Below are 19,283 nucleotides of genomic sequence, written 5' to 3' on the forward strand. Positions count from 1 at the left end.
ACTATAAGCCTTTCCCGGAATTTCTTCTAGAGAAGACAACTGGATCTTTAACTGACTTTCTCCTAACACTGTATTTATCTGAATAGTCCGTTTTTGTGTCAATAATGGCTTCATGTTGAGCTAGTCAATTCATACCTAGGATCACATCTATGTCCTAGCCCTTTAGCACTATCATATTGGTGGGGTAGGTATGCCCACCCAATTCTACTGGCACATGAAATGCCATTTCCTTTGTGCCTAACTTACCCCCATGAGCTTTTACAATAACTCCCATGTTTGTTTCTTGAATTGGAATATCATAATCCACAGCAAAAGTTCTACTAATGAATGTATGAGATGCACCAGTATCAAAAAGTACTTTGGCAGGGTGATGGGCAACAAGGAACGTACCCATAAGCACAGGATTTCCTTCTGGAGTCACATCAACTTGCGTATAGAACACTTGCCCTGATTTCCTATTGTCCTTCCCTTTTGCACTGCTGCTAGAAGTATTCTTGTTCTGATTTTGAGAACTGTTTCCTGCTGGTCTATGGAAATTAGAGTTATTTTGGAGGGGATAGGGACAATGTTTAATGAAATGTCCTGCCTTTCCACAGTTGTAGGTGGAACTTGAGTATTTGCAGGTGGAAGCTGGTTTGGCTAGTTGGTGGGACAAATATAAGTGGGGTTCTTGAAAGGTTATGTAGTTGAACAGTAAGGAACATTTGTAGATCCAGCAGTCCTGATTATCACCTTTTGGCGTTTCGCTGATAACTAAGAAAACCCTGACCTAGAACCTTTCCATGCCTGCTTCACATTTTGATGTACTCGTGCCTTTTCTTCCACAGCTATAGCCACACTTATTGCCCGATTGAAGGTAAGATCATAGCAAGTGGCCATCTTCTTTTGCAATTTTGAGTTGAGGCCTCTCATAAAGCAATCTCTTTTCTTGATATCCGTGTTCACATGCTCAATAGCATATTGAGAAAGGTGGTTAAATTTCCTAGTGTACTGCATCACAATATCTACCCCTTGCCTAAGTCGCAGAAACTCCTCAAGCTTCATTTGTAAAACCCCGTCAGGAACATGATGAGTACGGAAAGCTTCTTTAAATTCAACCCAAGTAACCTGGTGATTTTGTAAGACCTAAATTTGGTAGAAGGAAAAAAATATATATCATAAAATAATAAAATAAAAATATTACAAATAGTAGTATTGATAATCACTTTAAGACATTTGTTAGGGTGTTTTTCTTTACGAAGATCCTACAATATAAACCTATTGTTCTTGAGATAAATATGGGGGATTTACACCTTTAAAAGGCAATGGTAAATAGAATAATAAATGAAATAATATCAATATTGCGTATCATATAGAGTTGATTGCACCAGAAAATTTTGGACATGAAAACCCAAGCTAGAATCTAAATCCAGATTAAAAAAATCTGAGTTTGAATTTAAATAGAAAAGAAAAAGTGTGGTTTTCATAACTGAAAACATTTTAGCATATATAAATAAACTAAACAATTATGTTTCACTAAAATTCTCTGAAATGTGCATTTGACATTTGAATTTTGAAGATTTAAATTAGAAAACAACAAAGAAAATAGAAACCAGAAAATAATAAAGAAAAGATAGAGGAAAGCCGTGCATGGGCTAGAGCTCGGCCCATTCCTCTTACCCCGCTGCGGCCCATCTCCATTTTCCCTCCACCACGCGGCCACACAGCATCAGCCAACCCTAATACTCCCTCAACCGCATGGGCTAAGTGCCTTCTCCCTGCCTATCGCCGCCAGGTGGGCCAGCCCTCGCTGGGTCGTCCCCTTCGTTCGTCCGATGGCGTAGCTCAACAAACCAGGAGCAAATCCCACGCAAGATTGTCGCTGGCACGCGGGACCGCATCGTCGGGGTCCTCCTCCCCACATCGGCTTCACCAGAAAGCTCGGGGGAAATCCGGGCAGCAGTTCGGCAGTGGATTGCGTGAGTTCCGCGGCGGCCGCATCTCTTCAGCGGCATAAAGCCTCCCCTCGCGGATCCAGCTCCCGTTCCTTCCCCACTCTCTCATCCTCCTCGCAGTCGTAGAGCGGCGCCAGCGTTGGCCCAGTCCGTCGTCGGTGTTAGCCTCAAGCACGGTAGAACTGCCACAATCCTCGCCTCTGCTCGCCCTACAAAGCGTCGGCCCCCTGGTCTGCCATCTCGATTGACCAGTAGAAGCCAGAACCCATACGTCCATACGGCACCCGGTCTCACAGCCGCCGAGAGCAAGTTGGGTGGTGCTGCCGGTGCGGGTGGTTGCCGGGAGCGGAGCGTTCCAGTGCGCGGTCGCCGTCGTCCACCGGGGCTCGCGGCGCGAGTCACTAGCGCTCGGCCGAGCCGTGGTCTGGTGCGACCACGAGGCAAGGGGACTGGACGTCGGAGTATAGCGCATCACCGTGATCCAAGCGCCGCTACCGGTCAACTCTGCTCCCATCGACGGTGAGAACTGGGGCTATGTGTGCTGCTGCGTAAGGAAGAAGATGCGTGGGAGCGGTAGATGCTGAAATTAAGGGCCAGGATTAGAAGTAGTGGAAGCCCTTGGATCGAGATCTCACGCGTAAGAATAGATCGCGCCTTCATTAAATAGTGGACGTCGATCTTTGATCCGACGGTCCGTATAACGTACCGGTTTGTTTTATAGGCAATCTAATCTGGACCGTCCGCGGATGATCGGACGTATAGGATCGGCTGATACCCTTCGGCCGTGGTATTTTACTTAAGAAGCCCCTGAACTTTACAGTAATAACCCGCGGTCCGCAAAGCTGGGTTCTGAGTCTGGGAAACTTTTATGAATTAACCCCTGGGTTTTCTGGTAATGTTGCGCTCGGCCAGGGATGCAGAAAATCAAATAAATTCAATTGGGAAATACTTTTTACAGTAAAAATAATAGCAGAAACTTAGTTAATTCATAAAAAATTCATAATAAGTCCAAATTGACCCATTCCAGTTTCTATAATTTTGTAAGATTATTGTTTATCACCTAGTGTCTCTAATTTGACATGAAAACCACATTAAAATTTATATCTTAATTAGTCTAGTATCAAATACATAAAACCTTCAGAAATTCATAACTCTTTCGTTTTAATTTCAAATTGACTCGTTCCAGTTGTGTTAGCTTCGTATAAATATTTACTACACAGTAGCAACACTTGTTATATGATATCCCCTACTTTTATAAATAGGTAACTAATAAGATTAACTGCCTTAATATTAATTCTCATCTTATGGATATGATTTGACCAGATGATCTTTAATCAAATAATGATTTAGATTAAAGTGGAGATAATTATTTATATAATAACCTCTCATACGAGTTAAACTAACCAATTCATAATATAGTTTAATATTTTAATCACATAGATCTTCTATAGAATAATAACCCCTTAATCGTAACTCCGATCTTAGTAGTTTACGATCCCGCGATCTCGTAACTTCGCGTATATCATTATTATGCAGTTTGTTCTTATGTTTGGTGTGATGTTAATTTTATCTATACCATGTTTGTTTGTATTTCTACGACTAGCAGTGAGGTCACAAGGATATGAGGATCATCCTGGTACCTTGAATCTCAAGTCTCAGGCAATTTGTGCCCTTGATCACTTTTATTTACCCAATAATGTTCTTTATTATCACTATTAAATGCATAGGTTTAATTTTGATGGGACCCAATAGGTCACCCTAGTCTGATTATCTTTTACCTTGTTTACCCATGAATCACTTGGGTAGTTTGCTATTGCTTTATATGGTTTTGGGTTAATATTTCATTATATCCATGTTCCAATTATTTTGTGATGATATTTATGTTCATGTCAAGATCATTATCTTTAATTGGAATGTAGAGCTTAACTTGAGAAACATGTGCCACCACAAGGGTGCAATGGTATGCCCTTGGCTGACTAATTAGGAAAGCTAGTGGAAGACTACCTTACCCGAAAGGGGCAAGGGCAGTAGGGGAGTTGCATGCAGGGAGGTTCTCGGGTTAATTTTGCTGCGATGGCGATCAGATGAGGGATTCTTGCAAGTGCTCTTCCTATAAACTGTAGCGGGTTTTCAGAAGCTAGTGGAACTTTGTAAAGGCCTCGTAGTGTTACCCTGCCTCGTTTCCTTGGTAGAGGTATATGGGATTTATGACCCCTTGGCAGATGGGTAACATGACTTGTGGATACAAGGTACAACCTCTGCATAGTGTAAAACTGGTATACTAGCGGAGCTCACGGTCAAGAGCAGCTCAGGACTCTCGCATGATTAAATTATGGAACTTAAATTCAATTTGTCATTTGCATTTGCATGAGATTATTTATTAATTTTGTTCTATTATTTATTATGGTTTGGTATTTAATTACATTTAGTAATTGCTAATAAAAGTTGACCAACTTATTAAAAGCAATGCTCAGCTTTAACCTCTATTGTTGATCAGCCTTACACATCACATGAACTCCCACCTTTGGTGAATTCATGCACATTATTCCCCACAACTTGTTGAGTGATAAACATGTGTGAGCTCACCCTTGCTGTCTCACACCCCCCACAGGAGTAGAACATGTGGTTCAAGAGGAGCCACACATCGAGGAGTTCAATTCGATATAGGTGGCGTCTCCTAGTTGACTTTATGCCGCCATGGATGGACTTTAGTTCGATCTATATTTATCTTTTATTTTGTAAAACTTCTGCTATGTAATAAATACTATGATTATATTGTGACATTTATCACTATACACTCTGTTATTATATATGTTGTCTTCTTTGGCGCATGTATGAGATGCGCCCGGTTTTGTCCCTTAAAACCGGGTGTGAAAGATTTGGAGGTTGTATGGCGACAAAGTTGGACCACCAAGTGCTGGCAGCTCCGCAAAGTTGTTGTGCATCAAATTGAGACTTTTGTACCTCAGTGCACTGTATAAGGCCAAACTTCTGCTCAATCACCTGCAGCCACTCAATTGTGTCAAGAGGCTCTTCTCCTTTAGCAAACACTGGCGGCCGAGTCTCCAAAAATTCCATGTATGTTGCATTTCTTTGCTGATTCTAGGGAATACGATGCCCACCCTGATTGTTTTGATGATGAGCAATCTCATGCAAAATCCTAGCATTATCAGCAGTGGCATTCACTAGGGCAGCAATGGCATCTACCAGTGTAGGTGGAACTGGTGGTGGTGGTGGGTTGATATCAGCTTCTGCACCACCACGCGATGTGCCAGCCCCATGCGAACTACGAGTACGCATAGGCATCTGGAGTAAAACAAACTCATAAATAAACATCCATAACCATAAAATATATTACATGAGACAGGTACATGGAGTATTATTCAATACAATACCAAAATTGACATAGCTTATTATCCTATGCCGACACTAGAGGTCACGACACCATACACATGCCACATTAACTTTCTGTATCACTAGCTATCTCAGAAACATCACTACCTCCTCGGGACTCAATACCTGGTACATGCATAGGAGCTGCTTCTTCCTCAAAGTCTGCATCAGGCTCACCCCCATCAGCTAGCACCACACCACCCTCTGCTTCTGCGGCTCCTGGCGCGTCATTGGGGTGCAGTTGATAGTAAAGTTGTTGAACTTCTTCATGCAGCTCATTAGAGTAATCCTCCAGATTATTGTAGGCTAGTACCAAATCCGGAAAACGGCCCCTCAAGTGGTCCTCACGGGCAAAAGCTGCCTCCTGGGATCGCATGGTTGCCGTCAGGCGTTCCTTCTTCTCAGATAACTCCTTCTGAACCTGCTTCTTTTCTGCCAGCAGCTCAAGATTATGGGCTGCGTTGAGACACCGCTCATTGAAGGACACATCTAGACTCTGCTGCAGCTGCTCCACCTGCATCGGAGGTGTGCGACTACTACTACCTGCCTCCACTGTACATGAAGCCATATGATGCTTGGGCACACCTCGTGGTCCAACACCCATGTGGGGTGTCTGCTTAGGGGGAGCCATTATGAATTTTTAATGAATAAGGATGAAAGAAAAGATCAAAGGATTAGTAGGATTAGTAAGAATAATTTTTAAACCCACATATATTCTGTAACCATCTAGCTTTAGGGGAAAAGAAAACATTTATCAAAGAAGTAAATGTTATGATGCATGATTCGTTTCCTATTCGCCTCTCAACTACTGCCATCATATTTGGCTATCACGCTTTATGGCGGTGGCAATCCTACTTACTCCGAATTAACTAGTCGTAATCTTCTAAGGTTTTGTTAGTGTACCTGCAGAAGATTCTATTCCAGCCATAAGTTATGGGTTAGTGGTTAGTATCTCAAGCTAAGCCACCTATTAGTCCTTAACTTACTATAGGACTAACTTCACTTTTACTACAAGGCATGTAATCCTAGTTTAGATTTTTCAAAAAAAATATTTGAACTCAATAATATTTAAATACATGTTCTGATGATTATTCTATTATTTGCAAAAATGTATGAATGGCTCCGATACGAGCTCTCACAACCTAACCAAGTTATCGGGCCCACGTACACCAACCCTTGCCCTCAAGGCCTTGGATGGATATGTAAGTGAATCAGATAACTTACTCGGGATGCCGAGTTTCGATGAATTCGTTCATTCCCAAGGACCATTCACCATAGTTGCAAGTATTACAATAATCCCACAAGAACATAAACTTTAAATACAGGAGTTGAGCGGAAGACTTCACAATAAGATAATATACATTAGCAGAGTTTTAAAGTATCCAAACCAAGTAGTAGGTATTATTATTACATGCTCGGGGTAGATTCAAGTGGTAACTTATTACAACACCTCGGAAGAAGCTATCTTCCCATAGTACACACATACTAAACATAAGCAAAAGTAGAAGCCTCCAGTGTGAGTTTCAGCAAAACTCAAAAGTGTTAATAGTTTCTCCTGCAACAACAATGTGAATAAAACCCTGACTACGCAATTACTCAGCGAGACTTACTCGACCAAAGAAAAGACTCTCAAGGGCATGCTGGTTTGTTGGGAATCAAGGTAAAGCTTACCAAATTTCAAAGACTCAGTTTTGTAGAAAGCTTACTAGTAGTGGATCCTTATGCAAAAATTTTACTTCACAAGTTAAGTTTCTTCCTGAATCTAGATTTGCCTAATCTAGATCATTCACTTGTCCTACACTAGCTTTATTTGATCAACTTTAGTTTCACTTGTTATCTACGATGAGGGTCAAAGATCTAGTCTTCATATCCGAGAAGTTCCGCGATCCAAATCGATTAATACCCAGCTGGGGATTTCCAACCACATGACATATGTAGTACTTAACCCTTGCATATGTCAACTCGCCCACGGGTTTCTCAAGACCATAATGAGTCCCCTCCAACCGAGAGCGCAGTACCCCACCATCCAGCCTCATGCCAGGTGGATACACAAAACTCTCGCCATCTCTCCACTCCTATTGCAGGTCGACCTTTCTAGTATTGGTCTAGTCGAGGCTAAGGTTACCCATGATGAGTGTGAGGAAAATGGACCCCGGGCCATTTGGCTAATTGAGTTTTGGTGTTTGATGATCAACACAATCCGTGAACTAATAAGTTTTCTAGTGTCTGTGTTTGTAGTTCACAGGATGCAAGATTAACTTGGACCAAGGAATTGAGGAAAGCAACACCTCAAAAGAAGACATTAAAAAGATCCAAGAAAAGTCCAAGTGTGTTGCCTGCGGATTGTCTGTGCGTGGAGCACCGGACTGTCCAGTGGCACACCAGACTGTCCGGTGCCCACACACCGGACTGTCCGGTGCACCAGGGAACCGCAGCCCAACGGCTAGTTCCAGGTGGCACCCGGAGAGAAGACCACTGGACTGTCCGGTGTGAGGACCGGACTATCCGGTGTGGAAAGCCTGCAGTGCCAACGGTCACCTGCTCCGACAGGGCAACGACTAGGCACATCGGACAGGCTACAGTGCGCTATCTGGTGCACCACCGGACTGTCCGGTGTGACGCAGAAAGCAGCAGCTTTTCTCCAACGGCTCTATTTGTGTTGGGGGCTATAAATACACCCCCAACCGGCAATTTTCAAGTGTGGGAGCCCAAGAGACATACCAGGGCATATAGTAGACATTCCCAACTGCTCTTACACCCAAGTGCTTAATAGAATCACTCGGTGATTAGCGTAGGTGCTTTGCGAAGTGCTTAGGTTAGTTAGACCGCTTTAGCGCTTGCTCTAGGTGAATCCTAGATTGTTGAGTGAGTTTAGATAAACATCACAACCCCTCGGCTCTTGCGCGGGCCGTTGTAATTGTACCGAGTGGGGCGAGAGTCTTGCGAGACCGTGACAACCGCGTTTGTGTCACGGCCACCACCGTGTACCGGAGGGAATGAGGCCCGCGGCGTTTCGGCCGGAAGCTCGATAGTGGAGACGACGGGGAGCGTCCGAGAGGAGCCGGAAGCGGAGCACCACTTGCGCGTGGAGAAGGCCCGCAGCTCTCTACGGAGTTACTCAACCGAGGTGCTTGGCCCTCGCGTTTGCTTCCCTTTGTATAGGGCACCAACGAGGATTAGTCGGGACCTTGCGCGGTTTCGGATACCTCGGTAAAATACCGGCGTCATCCAGGAGAGTTTGCTTCTCTACTTTGCTCTTTAAGTTTCCGCATCTATATTAAGCATTTAAGTTTCAATCTTGTATGCATACTTATTTAGTGTAGATTGAAACTTAGCCATTGCGGTAGAGATAACAACACTTAGACAAAACCTAGTTTGCACATTCTAGTTTAACTATTTGCATAGGTTTTGCTCTAGGGATTTAATTGTGGCCTAGTTTAGTAAAAGTTTTATAAGTCCTAATTCACCCCCCTCTTAGGCGTCACCCATTTCCTACAAGTGGTATCAGAGCCCGGTTTGGCTCATTTGAAATGCTTTAGCTTCACCGCTAAAAGAGCCGACACTTTTTAGAGGAAGGGATGGATACCCATAGGCCACCACACTTTGATGGCACTAACTTCCCATATTATATTGCTAGAATGACTTGTTACCTAGAGGTCGTTGATCTAGGTGTTTGGAGAGTCACTCGTGACGGGATGAAACCCCCCAAGAATCCCGAGAAACCCACCGCGAGTGAGGAAAAAGAAATTCATTTAAATGCTAGAGCAAAAAATTGCTTGTATGAATATCTTAGCATGAATATTTTTAATCAAGTATTTACCTTGAAAACTGCTAATGAGATTTGGCTTAAGTTGCATGAGCTCCATGATGGCACATCAAATGTCCGTGAGCAAAAACATTGCCTAGTCTTAAATGAGTATAATTCTTTTGCTATGAAAGATGATGAGCTTGTTAGAGACATATATTCTTGTTTGAATCTAATTATCAATGAGCTCAATTCTATTGGCACTAATAAGCTAGGTGATGCGGACATTGTGAGGAAGATTATCTCCCTGCTACCACAACAAAGATATGGGAGCATCATCAACATCCTTCACAACATGGAGGACTTGAGTAATATGACCCCGACCATTGTGATTGGGAAAATCGCGGCTTTTGAGATATCGCGAAAAATGTGTTAGGGAGAGGAGCCATCTTCCTCAAGGCCATATGCTTTCACATGTGATGAAAGGAAGGGCAAAAAGAAGGCTCCCACTCCAAGTTACTCAAGTGAAGAAGAGGAGGAAGAAGAAAGTGATGATGATGAAGATAATCAACCATGCACATCATCCTCCAAGGACGAAGAAACAATCCGACACGTCGGAAAGGTAATGGGGATGATCCGCAAGATTAATCTAATGGGTGTGCCGCTGCAGGTCGAAGATCTTCTCTTTTACATTGACAGGAAAAAGCAAAGAATGAGAGGATGCTTCGCATGCGGGGAGAAGGGCCACTTCAGGGACAACTATCCAACTATGGCCGAATCCAAAAAGGAGAGGAGCAAAGGCAAGGCGCTAACAAGTGTCAGAACTTGGGATGATTCTTCAATGATGATGAACCTCCAAGGACGCGCAGCCACCGATCCTCATCACGCTCATCACGGTCGTCACACAAATGCCTTATGGCAAGAGGTAAAATGAGCATCCCATCCTCCAGTGATGATAGTAGTAGTGATGATGATGGTGAGGGAAAGCCCTCCGTAGATGAACTTGCGGAAGCCGTTAAATTTTTCCAGGATGTTTGCACTAAGCAAAAATCTCAACTTAAAACTTTGAAAAAATAAGTTGATTAGCTCCCAAAATGATTATAAAGGTTTGCTAGAAAAATTTGAAACTTTTGCAAACTTAAATTGTGAGCTGTCAACTAAAATTGAGCTATTAGAGTCTAGTTCTCCATCCACTGCTACTGATGATGGTGTTGGGACTATGCTTCGTCGCCGAAGGTCTTGTAGGAAGAAGCAGTTTTCGGCTGAAGCTGTTTGTATGAGATGACCGAAGGTTCCTCTTCATGAAGCTTCGGAATTTACAAACCGACATAAGAGTAGAATGACCTTTTAGTCCATATATGTTTGAGTCACCGTTGTAATCCCTTATGAGGGGCATAATTGTAATTCCTCGCAGGCTACGCCCTGTGCCTATAAATAGGTGAACAATGTCTCTGTACTGTTCACGCATTTCTGTAATTGCAAACGCATCACTCGGGAATTATTGTTTGTCAAGGCAAAGGTATAAATGTACCTAAACGTTATATTGAAACATCTTAGATTCATATAATAAGATATGTGAATGATGTCATTTATTTCCAATATATTTATCTTTAATGTTTCACATTTTACATTACTTTGTATTATCTTTATAAGTTTAATTACGAAGGTGAAACCTTCGTAATATTATGCTTGTGACCTTCGTCCGAAGTTCATTACATCCTTGTGGAAATAATGCTTCGGCGGACGAAAGGCATTGATATTTAACATTTTATGTTGCCTTGTTCTTAATTCATAGCATTTGAGAACAAGTCCCCAACAGATGGTCTTATTAAAAAGAATGAAAAACTTAAGGCTAAGTTAGCTAGCTCCGAAGAAGCTATTGAAAATTTGCTAGAGAAAATGGAATTCTTAGCATACACAATAATGAGCTAACTACCAAGCTAGAAAACATTAGTAGCACCCCAGCAGCATCTTTAGTTGAAATACCTAAAATTATTAAGAAAGATGCTTCTACTTCTTGCTTTGATTTAATTGATGATTGTAACCCCTGCAACCAAGTTCTTGTTGAGAATATTGTTGTAGAAACATGTTCGGATGAGGTTGCAAAGGAAAATGAACAATTAAGGCAAGAAGTGGCTTGCCTTGGTAAGACTTTGTATGACAAGAAAGGCAAAGCCAAACAAATCCGACCTCCACAGGATAACACCACTGCGGGAGTGAACAAGCCTATGGAGGGAGAAATTGTGATTTTAGGCTATGCCACATGGAAGGCCATAAGTCTTTCCAATGCAAGGCGATGACCGGGGATAAGCAAAGGCATAAGCTCAAGCAAAAGCCATCAAGCAAAATCTCCAACACCTACATCAAAAAGGTGGACAAAAAGGCTGCTACACCATATTTGATCAAGAAGAAAAAGAATGGAAAGGTGATAGCAATCAGGGCCAACAAGCAAGCCAACAAAGGAAAGGGGGCCAAACGCATCTGGATGCCAAAGGAAATAATTTCAACTATGAAAAGCACCAAGAAGGTTTGGATCCCAAAAGGGAAGTGAGTGGACCGAAGGTCAACAGGAAATTTCGAGACTTGGCAAAGTTGGGATGTATATCATGGGATACATCATGATGGATCAAGTTTATTGCCAAGTGGGTTAGTAAATATTTTGGACTCAAATTTCCCCACCCATGACTAAGGTAACTAGATTAATTGTATTTCTTATCTTTAGATATGCGTATCTATTGTATCTAGTTTACCTTTCATGCCTAGTATTTACTTTTGTTTTAAAATTATGCATACTAGGTAAATCACATGGTAGGATTGCTTACTTTCAATTCATACACTTAAGCAAACCTACATGGCTTAAAATGTTTATTTAAGCACGACACATAGCTTCAATATCACACCATAGTAAATGATACATCAATTGATAACAATGAATTCCTACAATCTGTATCATTTAACTTATATGTACCAAAGTTCGGATTATAGATAATTTGCCCCTCTTGATATCAAATCAAAGTGCATGTCTCCTGCAAGTATTCAAAACTTGTATGCACACCTTCAGGGGGAGGTTAATCTATAATCTAAGACTTTGAGACTAACACCTTTTCAAGTCTATTTTTATGTGATAGTCTCATGGTAAGGAAAATGAAGTCCCCGGAGAAAGACAACAATCTTCCACTGCAAAATCTCCAAGAACTCTCATGTCTCTCAAGCTCGCCATTGAATTTCAGTCGGTATCTTTTGAGACTACATCAAGTATCATTTACATGTCCTCTCCAATATTTGATTAGACTATATTTCATATCATATACTTCCATGTTGCTAAAAATGCATAAGTGGTTAACTCATATTCTGTTACCTATGCATAAAGGAAGTTAGTCTTTTCAAATCATGTCTTGCACCTCTATTTCTCACATGCTTTTTCCTAAGTAGAAGATCTCTGTCAGGGGGAGTTTTTTTTCTTCGTCTCTAAAGGTGGAGACAATTCTTTCTAAAGGAGATCACTCATTTAGGGGGAGTAATCATCTGAGGGCAATTTTTTACTTCCTACATGCTTTTAATGTCTTCCTTTTCGGTGGTTGATCCCAAAGGGGAGAAGTTTAGGGACCAAAGCAATGAAAACTATATCAAACACCAAACACCACTAATTTAAAATTTTATATCTACAAATAGTTTTTTCAAGTGGTTTTGGTTATTTGGTCCAAAAATAGGAAGTAAGTGAATTATGGAGTTAGGGGGAGGCTTAAGTCCATAATATCACATTGTGGGGACAAACATGCATCCTAGCAAGTAGATTGCATATTGTCATTCAAATAATTGTATTATTTGCTTGCTTTGGTTGTGTTGTCATCAATCACCAAAAAGGGGGAGATTGTGAGGAAAATGGACCCCGGGCCATTTGGCTAATTGAGTTTTGGTGTTTGATGATCAACACAATCCGTGAACTAATAAGTTTTCTAGTGTCTGTATTTGTAGTTCACAGGATGCAAGATTAACTTGGACCAAGGAATTGAGGAAAGCAACACCTCAAAAGAAGACATTAAAAAGATCCAAGAAAAGTCCAAGTGTGCTGCCTGTGGACTGTCCGGTGCCCACACGCCGGACTTTCCGGTGCACCAGGGAACCGCAGCCCAACATCTAGTTCCAGGTGGCACCCAGAGAGAAGACCAAAGGACTGTCCGGTGTGGAAAGCCTGCGGCGCCAACGGTCACCTGCTCTGACAGGGCAATGGCTAGGCACACCGGACAGGCTACAATGCGTTGTCCGGTGCACCACCGGACTGTCCAGTGTGACGCAGAAAGCAGCAGCTTTTCTCCAACGGCTCTATTTGTGTTGGGGGCTATAAATACACCCCCAACCGGCCATTTCCAAGTGTGGGAGCCCAAGAGACATACCAATGCATATAGTAGACATTCCCAAGTGCTCTTACACCCAAGTGCTTAATAGAATCACTCGGTGATTAGCATAGGTGCTTTGCGAAGTGCTTAGTTTAGTTAGACTGCTTTAGCGCTTGCTCTAGGTGAATCCTAGATTATTGAGTGAGTTTAGATAAACCTCACAACCCCTCGGTTCTTGCGCAGGCCGTTGTAGTTGTACCGAGTGGGGCGAGAGTCTTACGAGACCGTGACAACCGCGTTTGTGTCACGGCCACCACCGTGTACCTGAGGGAACGAGGCCCGCGGTGTTTCGGCCGGAAGCTCGATAGTGGAGACGGTGGGGAGCGTCCGAGAGGAGCCGGAAGCGGAGCACCACTTGCACGTGGAGAAGGCCCGTGGCTCTCTACGGAGTTACTCGAGCGAGGTGCTTGGCCCTCGCGTGGGCTTCCCTTTGCGTAGGGGCACCAACAAGGATTAGTCAGGACCTTGCGTGGTTCCGGATACCTCGGTAAAAATACCGACGTCATCCACGAGAGTTCGCTTCTCTACTTTGCTCTTTAAGTTTCCGCATCTATATTAAGCATTTAAGTTTCAATCTTGTATGCATCCTTATTTAGTGTAGATTGAAACTTAGCCATTGCGGTAGAGATAGCAACACTTAGACAAAACCTAGTTTGCACATTCTAGTTTAACTATTTGCATAGGTTTTGCTCTAGGGATTTAATTGTGGCCTAGTTTAGTAAAAGTTTTAGAAGTCCTAATTCACCCCCCTCTTAGGCGTCACCCGTTTTCTACAATGAGGCATGTGGCCAGTTAAAGGGTCCTAGATCAGCAGACCAACAATCATGTAGTCCTTAAGCGACATAGATGGGCGACCTTTCCTGCTCAATGTCTGGTCTCACATTAAAATATTTCTGAAAACTTGTTACCTGTCAGAGGCATCCTTCTGAAATGATGAAGTCATCAAGGCCTTTGATACCTTCATCACTCCAGTCTCTTTTTCTTTGTAAAAACATGATTCAAATATCAAAACATTTTGTTCCTTGTCTAGAAGCATACTAAGCATATCTAGCTTTTCAAATCAGGTATCAAGGACGATAATCAATAATTCAAGGAAGTTATGCAGCAAAGGTTTAATCACTCAACTCCTATTACCTAATGCAACATATAAGTGATAAATGTTTAAAAACAACAAGGAGATGGCAAATGCACCGGGGCTTGCCTTGATGATGAGGAGAGTCAGGCTCTTCTACTAGGATATTGCAGTTAGCAGCAAACCCTATCGGGGAACCTTCTGGAGGACCTTTAGAGACAACTTCACTTCAAATTCTTCTTCTAGGTGCTCTACAAGTCAATTAGAAGTATATGAATGCTCATGTAATGATATGCTATGCAAACTCTCATTTAGAGTGAGGTGGAAAGCTCACATACTCTCAACTAAGCATATGATAATTATACCCATATTTCTATGTAATATAGTCTTTGCCCAAAGGGATCAAATTAAGATTGCTTTAGAAAATCAGAGAACTATATATATATACTAAATATGATCAACTTGTTGCTTAGCATTTTGTATAACTTGAGTTTGACATAACCCTAGATTAGTATCAAAACTTAGGGTTTATAATATTTATACTTAACTAGTTTCTGGTTCTCTAGGTAAAACAACTCCAAACAGGCTCAAATTTTTACCAGGAGCTATTCTAAGGGCATATCATCTTTCGACAAAATTTTATGATTTTTGGACCTATGGTTTTATTTCTAAAATTCCTTAAAGCCTTCCAAGGGTACTTTTAAATAACTAGAAATTTACTTGATGCTGCAAAAATCTTACAACTAATTTTATCAAAAGTTACACAATTTGGTGGACTCTACAAAATTGGTTTCACTATTTTATTATTTTCCTACATTTTCTAGTGTAATTTACTAGTTGACAGGATAAAGAAAAAGAAAAAGATTCAACAGTAGCGGGCCGAAACCAATGGGCTTGGCCCATGAATGCAGAGGAAACAACCCCCACACAGGCCGCCCGCGTCCTCATTACAGATTTGCGCTAAGACCCCTAGGTATTCGAATAACCAGTAAAGAACCCCAGGTACTATTTACATGTCTCACTGACATGTGCGCAAACACCCCTGGACTTTTGTTTCTTCACGACTCTAGGTCCTTGACGGAGCCGCGTCGAACACATGGCCGGACTCGTGGTTTCCCGGTGATGGCGACCCCTCCATGAGACAACAAGCACTCGGACACCAAGCGCGAGCCTACCCAAGCATATGCCCTCACTTAATTGGACTGGTCCAACCCTAATTGATGCTTGTTCATGGCCACGACGACGCTAGTGCTTCGGTGAGCGTGTTCCGAACAACCAAACGCGATAGTGTTTAAATTGGAGCTAGGGAGAGTTTCACTGATTCACCAGAGGGCGGGTACATGTGTAAATTTGAATGGAGCGGGTATGGGAAAGTGGGTCAACGGGAGCGCGCTCGTAGACGTGTTTTGCGGCCACGAGGTAAGGTTCTCGATGCCCTATCGTGGTAATATTCAATTGGCTGGGCCGACAAGCTATGTTAACATTCAAGGATGCTAGAACATGACATAGAGGGGAAGGAACGAACCTGGGAACGGTTGGTCACAGCTGGGTGCCTCACAGCGGCGTAAATGACCACGATGGGGAAAAACTGGAATTGGTGAGCTCCGGTGGGTAATTGGAAGCGAGGAAGGGTGCGCTAAGCGTGTAACTAGAAGGCGGATCAGGGAGAGCCTTTAATTTGTAGTAGCTACGTGAGTGCTTTCGGGAATTTGGGATGAAAGGATCTCACGGACGGAAGGGAGGTGAGTCACCGGAGGGCAACTGTCGTGGCGCTCGGTGAGGTAAGGCCCCTGGCGGTAAATGGGCTGTCCACAGCGACCTATTGCGACGTGGTAACTTCTCCAAGCATGTCGCATCCTCGAGGCGAGCGGAGGATGCCAACGAGGACATTCCGGCCGGTCGCAAAACAAGTGGTTACGGTGGCTAGCTCACAAACTTATCCGTAGTCGCAATCTTTTCACTTGATCGGTAATATTCGTGTTGATCCGTGCACGAATTTTCACGGCAAGCTCGAATCGTGGCGCCCGTTCACCGGCGGCGAGGTACACTGCACCAGAATCTTCTTCAGTGTACTATACCATGGCAATGTTAATTCAGCGCGCCTGACAGGGCCATTTGAGAGTCATTTCTCTTCGACTTTCGTTCAACAACCTACCAAGCCGACCATAGCAAAGTTGTTGTCCATCATGTCTGCTTTAAATTTGTTATAGGGTTCTTGTTCATACCTCCACTCGATCAAGCACAATTCAGCTCTCAAGTTGATCTAATGCCACTGTCAGTCTAACCTTCAGGCCAAACCCCGACTGATAGCCCAACTTCCAGGCCATTTTGCTCCAATTTTTGTACAACTCTAGGGCTCACTCCCTTAATCAAACTTGGACTACTTTAATAGCTCTACAAATTTGTTGTAGTGCCCCATTGCAAAATCCCCACGGATCAAAATTCATCACAATATCACTATTTTTCAGAGTTAAGCATTTAGGTGCCTTTGGGACCTTTTTGCAATTTTCTCCAATTTGTTCCATAAATCATGGAAATCTCCAAATATAAAAGTTGCCTAGTTTTTGTTACTCCACTACTTTGATATATGCACTTTGGTCCAAAAGTGCATAAAAATTGGAGTCACCTCATAAGGCACTAATTAGGGTTTCTAGGGTCCTTATTAGGGTTTGAGTGTTCTAGGGTTTATGTACCACTCCAACACTCTAAGTTTAGTCTCTTTTGAACATCTTCACTAACCTTTGAGTTCATAATCAAATTGCTATCTCACACACCCACATGCTTCTAGTCCTTGGGTAAGCACCCTACCCTATGGTTAAGGATCAATTCAAGGCATCACATCACAACTTTTTTTTTATTTTTTACCTAGTGGATGCACTTTAGGTATATCATACATAATGAAATGCTAGTGCAAATGATGTCATGCAAAAGTTTTAGTTTTGGTAACACCAAGGGTGTTACACAAAGGTAATCTCTTTGCCGAGTGTCACCTACAACACTCGGCAAAGGCACCTTCTCCGTTACCAGTCGTCGTGACAGCGGCTTGTCTTTGCCGAGTACCGAGTGACACTCGGCAAAGTCTTTGTCGAGTGCCCGATAAAAAGTACTCGACAAAGAAGCCGTTGACGATGTACAGTTCGCCGATCTCTCTTTGCCAAGTGTCATACTCGGCAAAGCCTTCGCTGAGTGTTTTTCAGACACTCGGCAAAGAGCCCGATTCCGGTAGTGGTAGCGTGTTGCCGGTACTTGACCTCGACACCAAACACTAGAAGTGTACTAACTGACAATGCTCTCTACGACGTATGGACGGTCTACAGCATGAGGCCGGATGATCCTTGACCCTGATGCAGGAGTGGGTCTCCTCTGCTCATTTGCGATGGAAATTCGGTGGCCGGGGAAAGGATACTCCCACTCCTAGTGCGATGAACAACAAAGGAAATAAAGTAGATTTGATTGATTTGTTTGATTCGTGCAACCGACCGTACCCCTTTTTATATGCATGCATGATTTCACATTCATACACCCATTACCCAGGTAATAGTAATACTAACCCATGCACCACACAACTCAACTATGGTTTCCTCCTTTCTACAAGCTTCTGCCAGTGGAGCGCGCGTGCATGCGCCTAATGGAGAAGGCTGAGGGTCTCCAGCGGCTTGACGGCGGCACCGAGCCTCGGATAGGCAGGCGGCACAACAGAAGGTGGCAGCGGCTGCACGAACTTGCAGTTGGGGCAGGACGGGGAGGACATGCAGAGCATGACTAGGAGGTGACAGTTGGCGCACGGCACGGCCACCATGTTGCCTCCAGAGAACAAGGTGCCAGCGGGTTTCCCTGGCTCATCCTCGTCGGGAGCTGTGGAGATGTTGAGGTCCACGTTATTCAGGCTCTGCTCCCGGGGTCGAACCCAGCTCTTCTTCAGCGTCTTCCTGTTCAGGTAATACATCCTCCCAGACTGCATGCCAAAAAACAAAAAATACACAATGATGAGAGACAATTAATCATGGCAGGACACTTGTAGGTGATATTTTACTCACAGAGAGTATTGGTACTCACTTGGAGGTCGAGGCACTGTTCCCAGTCGAGAGGCAGGGGGTGGTTGAGCTGGAGATCCAGGCTCGCGGGCGGCTGCTGATGCACCTCCCAGTCCCAGCTGGCCGCCGTATAGTTCTTCCTCTTCTTCCGGGGGCTTCCATGAGACTCGATCGAGGAGCTCTTGGCTGCCAGGCCACCACCGGTTGCCAAGCCCGGCCACACTGGGCCGAGCGACAGCTCCGGCTGCAGCTCTATCAGTCTCCGGCTCCGGGCGGCCTCGTCCTGGTGGAACTTCTTCACCCTGAGGAACTCGGTGGTCATGGCCGGTCGTGGCTGGCCACCACCACACCACGGGTCTATTTATATACGTACATACCAATATATAGCTAGCTAGGAGGAGGAGAGAACTGACAATTGCTGGACTAGAGGGGTAGTAGCACAGCACTGTAGTTTTGATTGACGGGAGGGGTGATGCTCATGCTGAGAGTTCATGCAGGGGAGGGAGGAGGCTTCAATGGCCTTCATCCAACCCGCATTAACGGGAGGGCAGGCCGGCATTGAAGGTGGCGAGTAGCTAGCTAGAGTGACCTTAATAAATGTCGCAAATCTCCCCACGCACCTCCACCTACGTACATGTACACGTCATAATGCCAGCCCAGCCCAGCCCAGGAGAGCCACCTCAAAATCTCTCCTTGTAAGCTGTATGT

The 19,283-nt window shown here is 43.6% G+C and overlaps 2 protein-coding genes across 2 annotated transcripts; both read right to left on the bottom strand.

The window, feature by feature from the left end:
- Positions 1-1,465: 1,465 nt before the first annotated feature.
- LOC103650338 (uncharacterized) lies at positions 1,466-2,977 on the bottom strand. The gene has a single exon (XM_008675934.2). It carries the CDS (start codon positions 2,446-2,448, stop codon positions 1,909-1,911), a length of 540 nt encoding a protein of 179 aa, XP_008674156.1. The 5' UTR covers positions 2,449-2,977; the 3' UTR covers positions 1,466-1,908.
- Positions 2,978-17,977: 15,000 nt separating this feature from the next.
- On the bottom strand, positions 17,978-18,944 carry LOC103650339 (uncharacterized). Its single transcript, NM_001374176.1, has 2 exons — positions 18,598-18,944; positions 17,978-18,496 (listed from the first exon to the last, which is right to left on the bottom strand). The coding sequence occupies exons 1-2, from the start codon at positions 18,895-18,897 to the stop codon at positions 18,167-18,169; spliced, it is 630 nt and encodes a 209-aa protein (NP_001361105.1). The 5' UTR covers positions 18,898-18,944; the 3' UTR covers positions 17,978-18,166.
- Positions 18,945-19,283: the final 339 nt, after the last annotated feature.

This window comes from Zea mays, chromosome 3, assembly GCF_902167145.1.
Source record: "Zea mays cultivar B73 chromosome 3, Zm-B73-REFERENCE-NAM-5.0, whole genome shotgun sequence".
In the NCBI taxonomy this organism is placed as follows: domain Eukaryota; kingdom Viridiplantae; phylum Streptophyta; class Magnoliopsida; order Poales; family Poaceae; genus Zea; species Zea mays.

Bases quoted from the DNA above. Each gene is read 5' to 3' on its own strand.
- LOC103650338 (XM_008675934.2), bottom strand. From the start codon at position 2,448: ATGGGAGCAGAGTTGACCGGTAGCGGCGCTTGGATCACGGTGATGCGC.
- LOC103650339 (NM_001374176.1), bottom strand. From the start codon at position 18,897: ATGACCACCGAGTTCCTCAGGGTGAAGAAGTTCCACCAGGACGAGGCC. The intron at 18,497-18,597 runs GTGAGTACCAAT...TTTGGCATGCAG, and splicing joins AACAGTGCCTCGACCTCCAA to TCTGGGAGGATGTATTACCT.